This window comes from Pelophylax lessonae, assembly GCF_965119305.1.
Source record: "Pelophylax lessonae genome assembly, chromosome: 11".
Taxonomy (NCBI): Eukaryota; Metazoa; Chordata; class Amphibia; order Anura; family Ranidae; genus Pelophylax; species Pelophylax lessonae.
In genome coordinates, this window is record NC_138778.1 from 216,759,200 (window position 1) to 216,774,213 (window position 15,014).

Below are 15,014 nucleotides of genomic sequence, written 5' to 3' on the forward strand. Positions count from 1 at the left end.
TCTCATTAGGAGCATGTCTGATGCTGTCAGTCATGCATACAAGCACATGGGGGGCCAAACAAACTACTGAGTACCATTCTGAGTTGCTGCAATGAAATTTCTGCAAAATGTACTAGCCTGCTGCATCATTTATTTTACTTTGATTTTCGGGGTGTCTTTGAATTCAGCCCTCTGTAGGGTGATAATTTTCATTTCCATCAAACGATGTGACATCCTTTCCTTCCTAACACATTGCCCAGTCCATACCAGTATAGATACTAACACATTACCCAGTCCATACCAGTATAGATCCTAACCCAATACCCAGTCCATACCAGTATAGATACTAACACATTACCCAGTCCATACCAGTATAGATCCTAACACATTACCCAGTCCATACCAGTATAGATCCTAACACATTACCCAGTCCATACCAGTATAGATCCTAACACATTACCCAGTCCATACCAGTATGGATCCTAACACATTACCCAGTCCATACCAATATAGATCCTAACACATTACCCAGTCCATACCAGTATAGATATACAGCATGAGATTTTTCCCCATTGAGATCTGATGAGTTTTCAAAGTGTTTTTTTGAAAACATTTTGTTGAGCAGTGTATGTAAGTATGGGAGCTCAGCCAATCAGCACATTAGCAGGGCCTGCAGGTAGTTGTAGGTAGAGGTACCTGTACTTTATACCTGATGGCAGCTTTTATTGTCCATTCTAGCTGTATCCTTATTACCGCTGAGCCGCCCCCCCCCCCCCACTCTTTCCCATAATCCTCCATGGAAGCCTGGATGGCAGACCCAGCAATGACTTCTCCCGGGGATGGAAATAGTTTCCAGGAACGATCGCTTTCTCTATCTCCTCCACATGGTGCTTTGTAATATCAGATCTGAGCAGAGTAATAAAACACAGACCTGGGGGGGGGGGGGGGGGCGGCAGGGGGGGGCGGTAATAGGAAGAAGACTGGATTTCACACCTTGGATCTATAGTGCAATACTTAAAGGGGAACTCCAGACAAACACAACATCCAGGACGCATCACAGGTCCATAGCACCATCCTTCCTTCATAATGTAACAGGACCTGCAGGAGAAGCTCTGCCGTGTTTGACTCCCATGCCTAAGGCTCCGCCCACGGCCACTTATCCCGCCCATTACATCTCCAGAGGAGGAGTTTCTTGGAATGGGGAGCCAACACCTGATTACAGCTTTCCCTTTGCTATACCAGGAAGGGAACAGAGCCATCTAGTGGCAGGAGAGCAAACTACACCTGACCCGACATCCATAAACCCTACAGTGATTTTATATGAATACATTCCTGGCCTATCACAATATACAGCAACCGGAACATCCTCCAGGAAAGCTCCGCCTTTCATTATTAAATACCGCCCTCTGTCAGTGACTTTGTCTAGGCTGAGATGATGTCATCAGTCAGCTGCAGACAGGAGGAAGCATTTCCTCTGTCTCTCCTCTCCTGGTGCTCACACTTCATTTACATGTGCGGCCATTTAACCCGCTTTCTCTGAGCCCAGGTCATCATTCAATCCACTTCCTTTGAGCCCAGGTCATCCTGGACCTGTGACTGGACAGTGCAAGGAGAAGCAGCACAGTGAGGAGCTCATCTCTCGGTCACTCTGCACTCTCCTCCTATCAGCATTCAGAGACTTCTTCTGCAGTTTTTCTGCCTCTAGATGTCCTCAGCTTGATGACCGGCATCATTCAATCCACTTCTTCTGAGCCCAGATCATCATTCAATCCACTTCCTCTGAGCCCAGGTCATCATTCAATCCACTTCCTCTGAGCCCAGGTCATCATTCAATCCACTTCCTCTGAGCCCAGGTCATCATTCAATCCACTTCCTCTGAGCCCAGGTCATCATTCAATTCACTTCCTCTGAGCCCAGGTCATCATTCAATCCACTTCCTCTGAGCCCAGGTCATCATTCAATCCACTTCATCTGAGCCCAGATCATTATTCAATTCACTTCCTCTGAGCCCAGATCATCATTCAATCCACTTCCTCTGAGCCCAGGTCATCATTCAATCCACTTCATCTGAGCCCAGATCATTATTCAATCCACTTCCTCTGAGCCCAGATCATCATTCAATCCACTTCCTCTGAGCCCAGATCATCATTCAGTCCACTTCCTCTGAGCCCAGATCATCATTCAATCCATTTCCTCTGAGCCCAGGTCATCATTCAGTCCACTTCCTCTGAGCCCAGGTCATCATTCAGTCCACTTCCTCTGAGCCCAGGTCATCCCAGATGGGCCACTCTGCTTGTGCTGCTTCTTCTTCCCATACTCAGCCCTGCAAACTTCTTCTGCAGTATTTTATTTCTGCCACTAGATGTCCTCAGCTTGATGACCGGCATCATTCAATCCACTTCCTCTGAGCCCAGATCATCCCAGACGTGCCGCTCTGCTTGTGTTACTTCTTCTTCTCCTACTCAGTCCTACTCTATAGGGACAGCAAGATGTTGATACTAGGTTCCACTTTCTCTGAGCCCAGGTCACCCTGGACCCCCCCCCCAGCCTGTGATTGGACAGTGAAAGGAGAAGCAGCACAGTGAGGAGCTCATCTCTCTGTCACTCTGGTCTCTTCTCCTATCAGCATTCAGAGACTTCTTCTGCAGTATTATATTTCTGCCTCTAGATGTCCTCAGCTTGATGACCAGCATCATCCAATCCACTTCCTCTGAGCCCAGATCATCATTCAGTCCACTTCCTCTGAGCCCAGATCATCATTCAGTCCACTTCCTCTGAGCACATATCATCCCGGACGTGCCACTCTGCTTGTGCTGCTTCTTCTTCCCATACTCAGCCCTGCTCTATAGGGGCAGCAAGAGGTTGATACCAGGTCCCACTTTTTCTGAGCCCAGGTCACCCTGGACCCACCCCCCCCCCAGCCTGTGATTGGACAGTGAAAGGAGAAGCAACACCTTGAGGAGCTCATCTCTCTGTCACTCTGGTCTCTCCTCCTATCAGCAAGGCTCCTTGTGCTGCTTCTTCTTCTCATATTCCAGCCCTGCTGTAAGGGACTGTAAGAGGTTGACATGGGGTCACACTTCCCACTTCCTCTGAGCCCAGGTCATCCTGGACCCACCCTCATCCTGTGACTGGACAGTGAAAGAAGAAGCAGCACAGTGAGGAGCTCTTCTCTCTGTCACTCTGCTCTCTCCTCCTATCAGCATTCAGAGACTTCTTCTGCGGTATTTTATTTCTGCCACTAGATGTCCTCAGCTTGATGACCAGCATCATTCAATCCACTTCCTCTGAGCCCAGGTCACCCTGGACCCACCCCCATCCTGTGACTGGACAGTGAAAGGAGAATCAGCACCAAACTGTATAATACTGCGGGGGATGGTGCGGGGTGGTGGCTGCAAATGCACCCCTGATTGGTCCTCTGAGGGAATAATGGCACCCGTGTGCGACTGCAGGCAGCGCTATGGGAAGATTCCCGCACTGCCATTGGACGGAAGCGGCCCCTATCAGTGATTGGAGGAATCGGTCTCCTTTCTGTGCTGTAACATAGAAATCTGATTCCCTTTATATGAGCGGAGTGATCAGAGGGGAGGAAGTTCCCCGTCCATCAGAGGGGTTCGCTCTTCACATCTCTTCTTCTTTTCTATTATTTTAGGGACTTTGTTTAGGGAAGTATCGGGGGTTGTGTAATCCCCTGTGACTCATTCACCCTGACTTCCCTTCCCCCGAAGAAGATTCTGTGTGAGCAAAACCTATTCTCACCCCATCCCCCGCAGGCCACTGCGATTTTATTCTGCATCAGAATCGCATGGACAGCGTTTATCATGGATTCCAATGGTCCCAGTTCACACCAGTGCAGGCAACAAAAGTAGAACATGGGGCAGATTTTCTGTATGGAACGCACAACGCATCAAAACACCGCAGAAACGCAGAAACGCAGTCCGGATGCATTTTTTACACGTTTTGCATTTTAAATGCATTTTCCTCTTTATTTCTGAACATTTCTCTTCATTCTCCTTTTTTTTTTTTTTTTTTTGTCTGATGCATTTTTGATGCGTTCCAGAGCGTTTTTCATGCATTCCAGATGTTTTTTTTCCTCTTATTTATTTATTTATTCTTTCCTTATTTTTTTGTTATCTTTGATGTAATGCATTTTGATGTGTTTTATAAGTGTTTTTGATGCATTCCAAATGCATTTTTTCCTCTTGTTCTCTTTTTTTTTTTTTTTTTACGTTTTTCTGCGTTTGTTTTATATTTTTTTGTGGTGTAATGCGTTCTGATGCATTTTTGATGCGTTTCAGATGTGTTTTCTTCCTCTTGTTTTCTTTTTTTTTAGTTTTGTCTTCATTTTCCTTGTATTTCTTTTTTTTTTGTGTAATGCGTGCATTTTTGATGCTTTCCAGTGCAGTGCGTTTTTGATGCATTCCAGATGTGTTTTTCCCTCTTGTTTTTTTTGTTTTATTTGATTTTTTTTAAATGTTTCTTTATTTTCCTTTATTTTGTGGTGTAATGCGTTCTGATGCATTTTAGATGCGTTTCTGAGCATTTTTGATGCATTCCAGATGTGTTTTTTCCTCTTGTTTTTTTTTTTCTTTATTTTCCTTATTTATTTATTTTCTTTGATGTAATGCTTTTGATGCATTCCCAAGCATTTTTCATGCATTACAGATGTGTTTTTTCACCATGTTATTTTTTTTTCTTTTTTTAAATTTTTCTTTATTTTTCCTTAAATTATTTTATCTTTGATGTAATGCATTTTAATGCATTTTTGATGCGTTCCCGTGCATTTTTGATGCATTCAAGATGTGTTTTTCCCTCTTGTTATTGTTTTCTTTTTTTTTTTTTTTTTTTTTACATTTTTCTTTATTTTCCTTTATTTTGTGGTTTAATGCGTTCTGATGCATTTTTGATGCATTTCCGAGCATTTTTGATGCATTCCAGATGTGTTTTTTCCTCTTGTTTTTTTTTTCTTCATTTTCCTTATTTATTTATTTTTTTCTTTGATGTAATGCTTTTGATGCTTTCCTAAGCGTTTTTCATGCATTACAGATGTGTTTTTTCCTCATGTTATTTTTTTTTTCTTATTTTAAATTTTTCTTTATTTTCCTTATATTTTTGTGTCTTTGATGTAATGCATTTTTGATGCATTCCCATGCGTTTTTTTATGCATTCCAGATGTGTTTTTCCCTCTTGTTTTTTTGTTTTATTTAATTTTTTTTTACATTTTTCTTTATTTTCCTTTATTTTGTGGTTTAATGCGTTCTGATGCATTTTTGATGCATTTCCGAGCATTTTTGATGCATTCCAGATGTGTTTTTTCCTCTTGTTTTTTTTTTCTTTTCCTTATTTTTTTTTTCTTTGATGTAATTCTTTTGATGCGTTCCCAAGCATTTTTCATGCATTACAGATGTGTTTTTTTCTCATGTTTTTTTTCTTTTGTTTTTTACATTTTTCTTTATTTTCCTTATATTTTTTTGTCTTTGATGTAATGCATTTTAATGCATTTTTGATGCGTTCCCGTGCATTTTTTTATGCATTCCAGATGTGTTTTTCCCTCTTGTTTTTCTGTTTTATTTAATTTTTTTCTACATTTTTCTTTATTTTCCTTTATTTTGTGTTGTAATGCATTCTGATGCATTTTTGATGCGTTTCTGAGCATTTTTGATGCATTCCAGATGTGTTTTTTCCTCTTGTTTTTTTTTTTTCTTTATTGCCCTAATTTTTTTTTTTCTTTGATGTAATGCTTTTGATGCATTCCCAAACATTTTTCATGCATTACAGATGTGTTTTTTCCTCATGTTTTTTTTTTCTTTTTTTTTTTTAAATTTTTCTTTATTTTTCCTTATATTTTTTTGTCTTTGATATAATGCATTCTAATGCATTTTTAATGCGTTCCTGTGCGTTTTTTGATGCATTCAAAATGTGTTTTTTCCTCTTGTTTTCTTTCTTTTTTTTACATTTTTTTTTCTTTTTTTTGGTGGTGTAATGCATTTCCGTGCATTTTTGATGCATTCCAGATGCTTTTTTCCTTTTTTTTATTTCTTTTTTAAAATATTTCTTGATTTTTCATGTATTTATTTTTTTTTTGTGTGTGTAATGTGTTCTGATGCATTTTTTATGTGTACCCATGCTTTTTTGATGCATTCCAGATGCTTTTTTCCTCATTTTCTTTCTTTTTTGAAAATTTTCTTCATTTTTCATGTATTTTCTTTTTTTTGTGTGTGTGTGTAATGCGTTCTGATGCATTCCAGATGTGTTCTTTCCTCTTGTTTTTTTTGTTTTTTTTTAATTTATTTTTTTTATTTCATTTATCTATTTTCCTTGTATTTTTATTCTTCATTTTCCATATATATATATATATTATATATATATATTTATATTTTTATATTATAATATTTTTTTTTTCATTTAATGTGTTCGAATGCGTTTTTGATGTGTTATGCCATATTCCAGTACAGTTTCTTGAATCAAAAATGCATGTAAACATGCATGCAGAAACATATCTGCAATGTATCTAGACTGTGTTCCTGTGGTGTGAACCGACCTTAAGGCCATGTGCGTTCCAGTGCGTTTTTATGTGTTTTTATGCATTCCAGATGCATCCCATACAGAAAAAATACAAAATGTTCTACTCTTGTTGACTGCACTGAAACGCACTGCGCTGGAGTGAATTTTACAATTGAAATCCATGTAAACTACTGGCCATGCGTTTTTAATGCACAGAAAACAATGCAGTGGACTGCATGTGCTGCAAACGACACCTAATTTGAGGTGGGGAAAAAAAGCATCAAAAACATACTTGCAGAAACGCACCTAGAACGCAGAAATTGTGGCACCGTGCCTTCCTGTGCGATTGACATGCGAGAATTTTGAATGGGCTGAAATTGCGTCAGACGGCTGCAAACGTGCATGCGCTACTTTAAGAAACGCACAGCAACTGGATTGCATACTACTGCGGTTCAATGCGATCCGGTGCAGGCAAACGCACTGCATTTGCGATCTGTGTTTGTGGTGTTAAGTTAACATTAAGTGACACACCCGCTCCAGATTACAACCGCAGTGCATTTTGAGCACGGCGCGGGAAACGCGCATGCAACGCAGGTTTCCTGCGCCACGTTCTGTTGTTAATGAGCCCTCAGGCTCCAATCACAGTTCAGCGTTTTGTAGCTTGAACCTCCAAAATGCTGGAGGAGAAAAAAAATCAATAATTCTCCATGAAGACGGCTCACATCTCCACTGCAAGTCACCTGAAGCTCAAAAAAGTTCTGGAGCTTTTTTTGTAGCTCAAATTGGGCAGATTGGTGTGTTTCTGGGGCGTTTTTGTGCACTTTTACACATTTTATCGTGCGTTTTTGTGTGACTTTCTGCTCAAATGCGAAATAAAATAATAATTTGTAATAATATATAAATACATAAATGTAAAATATATACACAAATAACTAAAAATCATCATAAATAAATAGATACAATAAATTAATATTATGTAATAATAAATAAATCATAATTAACCCCTTATCTTAAAAAAATATTAAATAAATTATTATTATTATTATTATTATTATTAATAATAATAATAATAATAATAATAATAACAATAATAATAATAAAATAAATAAACACCCAAACAAACAAAACAAAAAAAATTAATGTATTTTTTTTTCTTTTTTACAAAAAATAATCATAATGTATTATTATTTTTATTTTTATTATTATTATTATTATTATTAATAATAATAATTATATTTTTATTTATTTTGTTATAAAACAAAAAAAATTAATGCATTGTTTTTTTCTTTTTTTAAAAAAATAATCATAATGTATTATTATTTTTATTTTTATTATTATTATTATTAATAATAATAATTATATTTTTATTTATTTTGTTATTTGTTATTATTAATATTACTATTAATAATAATAATAATAATAATAATTATGTCTTTATTTTGTGCTCGGGTTTGGGTGTCAATTTATCATTTATTATTATTATTATTATGTAAGACAAAATATGCAAATAAATACAAATATTTAAATATTTTCATCAATTGTAATCATATCATCATAATCATAACTAAATACAATAAATACCATGTAATAATAAATAAATACATAAATAAATAACCCCTAACCCTAAAACAATGTACATAAAATAATAATAATAATAAAAATAAATAAAATTACACCATTACCCTAACACTAAATAAATAAATAAATAAATGCAATATTATTATTTATGTACATTTTTTAGGGTTAGGGGTTATTTATCTATTTATTTAGTATCACATGGTATTAATGTATTGTATTTATTTATGATTATGATTGATGAAAATATTTAAATATTTTTATTTATTTGCATTTTTTTTTTTACATAATAATAATAGTAATAATATATAAATTGACACCCCGCCCCTAAACAAAATAAATAAATACAATATTATTATTTTATGTACATTTTTTTAGGGTCAGGGGTTATTTATCTATTTATTTATTATCACATGGTATTCATTTATTGTATTTATTTATGATTATATTAATATGATTGATGAAAATATTTAAATATTTTTATCTATTTGCATATTTTTTACATAATAATAATAATAATAAAAAACAAATTGACACCCTAACCCCTTCAACCATTACCATGTAATAATAAATAAATAAGTAAATAACCCCTAACACTAAAACATTTACATAAAATAATAATAATAATAATTATTTATTATTATTATTATTATAATTGATGTAATTTTTATTTAGGGTTAGCGGTTATGTATTTATTATTACATGGTATTCATTTATTGTATTTATTTATGATTATGATGATATGATTATGATTAATGAAAATATTTAAATATTTTTATTTATTTGCATATTTTTTACATAATAATTAAAAAAAATTTACACCCTAACCCATTAACCATTACCATGTAATAAGAAATAAATAAGTAAATAACCCCTAACCCTAAAACATTTACATAAAATATTAATACTGTATTTATTTATTTTGTGTTAGGGTTAGGTTGTCAATTTATTTATTATTATAAGTATTATTATTATTATTATTTTATGTACATTTTTTTAGGGTTAGGGGTTATTTATTTATAATTACATGGTATCAATTTATTTATGATGATATGATTATAATTGATAAAAAATATTTAAATATTTATATTTATTTACTTATTTATTTAATATTTGTTTATTTATTTATTACTATTATTATAAGTATTAGTAGTAGTATCATTATTAACACCCTAACCAAAATAAATAAAAAATGAATAAATAATAATAATAAGACAATAAATAAAATATTAACCCCAAACCCTAACCCCTCCTTTACTCTAACCCCTTACCCTAACAAAAAATAAAAAAGAAATGAATAATAATAAAAAAAGAAATAAAAGCTGATGGAAAAGCTGAAAAACCAAGTAACAAATGATAGTTTTCACTATTGGCTAATTTAAAAAAAAAAGACCAAAGCTAAAAAACGCTGTGTAAAATGCACCAAAATCGGGCATAAAACGTGCTAAAAAAACACGTGGAAAAAAAAACGCTCAAAGACGCTACGCCACTTAGCGATGGTGGCAGAGTGATAGAAATAAATAAAACAAAGAAATATACAATAAAAATATCAGAAGTCCCCGTACCATGAAGAGTTACATTGTGACTGATTCCAAAATAAATCATACTATACAAGCGTTTATAAACGTAAAACTATTGATAAGTATTCCTATTGATTAGTATCCCTATTAATTAGTATCCCTATTGATTAGTATCCTCTCAGTCTGGCGGAAGGCGCTCCTCCTATACTCTGGATCTGGAAGTGCCCTGACTACGCTCTGTATATCTGCAGATGTTATTTTGCAGCAGTGCACCCCAGCAGATCCTCCCTGGATGGTTATCTTGCGCCATTGACAGCCGCTAGCTCCATCCTGAGCCGCCCTAAGCTTGCATACGTCACTTGTAGATGCCGGCTGTATTGATTTATTGCTGATGTGTGAGAGATAGCATATGCAAAATATTCCTGGAATGTACCCCAAAGCCGTGCTGTTCTGTTTGGATCGCACGCCCACCAAAATATCAGAGTGACATCATCATCGCTGCTACTTCCTCTCTACAGAAATACATTGTATGGCGTCCCCTACAGGTTCATTTAAGGCTTGCTTTACACCTTCCAGACGTGTGCAGGACCAAAAGATTTGTTTCGTTTCCTTTTGTTTTCATTCTGTATTTAAATAAATTTGTTTAGTTAAATTCGTTATATTCGTTTTATTCATTTTGCTAGTTTCGTATTCGAATTCGAAAAATCTGACCGCATTTGACTAAGCAAGGTCCATAAAGACATGGACCTCTTAAGACATCAGCATACCAAGACATTTTGGACAATTTCATGCTCCCAACTTTGTGGGAACAGTTTGTCCCCTTCCTGTTCCAACATGACTGCACACCAGTGCACAAAGCAAGGTCTTTAAAGACATGGATGAGCGAGTTTGGGGTGGAGGAACTTGACTGCCCTGCACAGAGTCCTGACCTCACAAATGTGCTTCTGGAAGAATGGTCAAACGTTATGTTTGGCGTAAAAGCAACACAGCTCATCACCCTGAACACACCATCCCCACTGTGAAACATGGTGGTGGCAGCATCATGGTTTGGGCCTGCTTTTCTTCAGCAGGGACAGGGAAGATGGCTAAAATTGATGGGAAGATGGATGGAGCCAAATACAGGACCATTCTGGAAGAAAACCTGATGGAGTCTGCAAAAGACCTGAGACTGGGACGGAGATTTGTCTTCCAACAAGACAATGATCCAAAACCTAAAGCAAAATCTACAATGGAATGGTTCACAAATAAACATATCCAGGTGTTAGAATGGCCAAGTCAAAGTCCAGACCTGAATCCAATCGAGAATCTGTGGAAAGAACTGAAAACTGCTGTTCACAAACGCTCTCCATCCAACCTCACTGAGCTTGAGCGGTTTTGCAAGGAGGAATGGGCAAAAGACATACCCCAAGCGACTTACAGCTGTAATCGCAGCAAAAGGTGGCACTACAAAGTATTAACTTTAGGGGGCTGAATAATTTTGCACGCCCAATTTTTCAGTTTTTTATTTGTTTAAAAAAAGTTTGAAATATCCAATAAATTTCGTTCCACTTCATGATTGTCCCACTTGTTGTTGATTCTTCACAAAAAAAAATTACAGTTTTATATCTTTATGTTTGAAGCCTGAAATGTGGCAAAAGGTCGCAAAGTTCAAGGGGGCCGAATACTTTCGCAAGGCACTGTAAGTATTCAGGGCCGGACTGGCCTACCGGGATATTTCCCGGTGGGCCGCCGGCCCTGGGGCCGCTTTAAGATGGGGCCTCCCGCAGCTGCAGCGCCGCTTTAAGCATTGTGGCCGGGCCGGCTGCTATTATAATGGCCGCGGCGCTGCAGCCCCATCCCCGTCCTCCGCTCTCGCTGTGCTCTAAACAGAGAGTGACTCTGTGAGGCTGTGAGCGGCATGACGTCACTTTCGGCGGGGGCGGCTGCACGGCGGTGGATCAAGTCTGAGTGACTGGCTGCCTGCAAGACTGTCACGGCACCGACTCTTCATGAGATGGGATCATCAGGAGGAAGGTATGTGAGCACCATACCGCTGGAGGGGGGCACACAACTTACACTGCAACTCAGTGCTTTAAGTGGCCCAAAAGAGGTGCCGGTACTCTTTTATAGCCTATACATTTTTTCACCCCCCCACCCCACATCAGGGTCCCCACAGAGCACCCCCCCTGGCCGGGGTTGGGACTCCGGAGCAGGGGGACTCACTGGTGGTGACTGGTCTGGCTCTGGAGTGGGAAATATTCTTGGGGGGGGGCAATTGAGGGGGCAGATGTCCAAAATGAGCGTACTGGTACACTAAGGCGCACGGAGAGGTGGCGGTACGCTCGAGCCATATTTGGAAGTGGTGGTACTGAGTACCAGTGCATACCGGCCCACTTAAAGCACTGCTGCAACTGTACTGGGGAGTGAAGGTTGGGGGCTTACTGAGGGGTCTGTACTGGAAGGGGGTCTGTACTGGCAGGGGGGCTTACTGAGGGGTCTGTACTGGGAGGGGGGCTTACTGAGGGGTCTGTACTGGGGGGAGGGGGGCTTACTGAGGGGTCTGTACTGGAAGGGGGTCTGTACTGGGGGGAGGGGGGCTTACTGAGGGGTCTGTACTGGGAGGGGGGCTTACTGAGGGGTCTGTACTGGGAGGGGGGCTTACTGAAGGGTCTGTACTAGGTGGGGGGCTTACTGAGGGGTCTGTGCTGGAAGGGGGCTTACTAAGGGGTCTGTGCTGGAAGGGGGGCCTACTGGGGGGTCTGTACTGGGAGGGGAACTTACTGAGGGGTCTGTACTGGGAAGGGGGCTTACTAAAGGGGTCTGTACTAGGGGGGCTTACTGAGGGGTCTGTACTGGGAGCGGGGCTTACTGAGGGGTCTGTACTTGGAGGGGGGTTTACTGAAGGGTCTGTACTGGGAGGGGGGCTTACTGAGGGGTGGCGCTGGTATAATGATGCAATGCTATGGGGCTGGTATGTCATTTTTTCCAGGGCTGGTTTTCATACCCAGTCCAGCCCTGTAAGTATTCCTCACCTCCCTTAACCACCATTTAAGCCCTCTTCTGGGAAGGCTGTCCACAAGGTTTAGGAGTGTCTATGGGAATGTTTGACCATTCTTCCAGAAGCGCATTTGTGAGGTCAGGACTCTGTGCAGGCCAGTCAAGTTCCTCCACCCCAAACTCGCTCATCCATGTCTTTATGGACCTTGCTTTGTGCACTGGTGCGCAGTCATGTTGGAACAGGAAGGGGCCATCCCCAAACTGTTCCCACAAAGTTGGGAGCATGAAATTGTTCAAAATGTCTTGGTATGCTGACGCCTTAAGAGTTCCCTTCACTGGAACTAAGGGGCCAAGCCCAACCCCTGAAAAACAACCCCACACCATAATCCCCCCTCCACCAAATTATTTGCACCAGTGCACAAAGACATGGATGAGCGAGTTTGGGGTGGAGGAACTTGACTGGCCTGCACAGAGTCCTGACCTCAAGCCGATAAAACACCTTTGGGATGAATTAGAGGGGAGACTGCGAGCCAGGCCTTCTTGTCCAACATCAGTGCCTGACCTCACAAATGGGCCTCTGGAAGAATGGTCAAACACTCCCATAGACACACTCCTAAACCTTGTGGACAGCCTTCCCAGAAGAGTTGAAGCTGTTATAGCTGCAAAGGGTGGGCCAACTCAATATTGAACCCTAAGAACTAAGACTGGGATGCCAATAAAGTTCATGTGCGACGCGTGTAAAGGTAGGCGTCCCAATACTTTTGGTAATGTAGTGTATTTCCTCAACTGCTTTGCAATCAAAAAAACATAAAATTGCATTGCAGATCAGATTGCTCCAACAAGTTGCAGCCAGGGTTGCCAACCTCCCGTGGCATTTTTTATGAGAAAAAAATATGGTAAACTATTAATAAACTTTATATAAAAAAATAAAAAATATGGTAAACTATTAATAAACTTTATATAAAAAAATAAAAAATATGGTAAACTATTAATAAACTTTATATAAAAAGAAAAAAATATGGTAAACTATTAATAATCTTTATATAAAAAAAAATAAAAATATGGTAAACTATTATTAAACTTTATATAACAAAAAAAAATATGGTAAACTATTAATAAACTTTATATAAAAAGAAAAAAAATATGGGAAACTATTAATAAACTTTATATAAAAAGAAAAAAAATATGGGAAACTATTAATAAACTTTATATAAAAAGAAAAAAAATATGGTAAACTATTAATAAACTTTATATAAAAAGAAAAAAAATATGGGAAACTATTAATAAACTTTATATAAAAAGAAAAAAAATATGGGAAATTATTAATAAACTTTATATAAAAAGAAAAAAAAATATGGTAAACTATTAATAAACTTTATATAAAAAAATAAGTAAAAATATGGTAAACTATTAATAAACTTTATATAAAAAGAAAAAAAAAATATGGGAAACTTACTGAAGGGGCACATTTTTTACTGACAACCTGAAAAATGACAGAACTCCAATGAAAAGCAAAAACGATCGATATTTATACAGTATGAACAGGATATGGAAACACTGACAATACACATAGCAAGTCATTTGCCGTTTTTACACCTACAAAAATCAGCACAGCATGACAAATGATCAGCTCTGATATTCACAGACAGTTGTAAACATCACTGCTTTTTTTGCAAACTGTCAGTAAATTTACTGACGGCTGGCAACCCTGGTTGCAGCATGTGTGGCCAGTTTAGGGCACCTCCAGCTGGGGACTAATATTTAACATTTACTTGGTTCATGCAAACAGACCAACCCCCCCATACACACTCAAATCTGGGGCTAGCATTATAAATCTCTAAAGTGCTGCACCCAGTTGGTGGCACCAGGTGGAGCCAGGCTGTGCCATCCGCATGCAGTCCATGGACTCACCGTATTGGTCGGGTTCTGGACGGATCGCTCCATCTCTGGACGGCTCCCTCTTCTTCTCTGCGCACACAGCCGGCTGGCTCTGCTTACTCTTGGCTCGCTCAGCTGCATCACATCTGCCAGATACAGGAAGTTCACAGCTGTCTGTTCAAACCTCGATAAGAAGAACCCAAGAACGATCGTCCTCACACCAAATACAAATGTTATATTAGTCGCCTGTCATTGTGTGCACCCGTCCTGTAAGGGGGGTTCCGCACCTTCGCAGTCACTGCGCATTTTGCTGAAGTTTAATCTGCTTATATTTTGCCTTCCCACTAGCTGTAATCCATAATCATCAACATTAAAAGAAAGAAATGCAACTTTTTGAAACTTTTTGATGATATTCTAAGTTTATGAAATGCATCATATACACAGCGCACTCCTGAGCCTTGCACCCTGTACATAGCGCACTCCTGAGCCCTGCACCCTGTACATAGCACACTCATGAACCTTTCACCCTGTACATAGCGCATTCCTAAGCCTTGCACCATATAGATAGCACACTTCTGAGCC

At 38.5% G+C, this 15,014-nt stretch overlaps 1 protein-coding gene across 1 annotated transcript in view; it reads right to left on the bottom strand.

The window, feature by feature from the left end:
- Positions 1-14,535, bottom strand: part of CASS4 (Cas scaffold protein family member 4) — a 117,958-nt gene extending 103,423 nt beyond the window's left edge. The window contains exon 1 of the mRNA XM_082272153.1: positions 14,466-14,535. Within this exon, the coding sequence (XP_082128279.1) occupies positions 14,466-14,498 (33 nt within the window). The 5' untranslated portion in view covers positions 14,499-14,535. The remainder of the gene's footprint in view (positions 1-14,465) is intronic.
- Between the last annotated feature and the right edge of the window lie 479 nt (positions 14,536-15,014).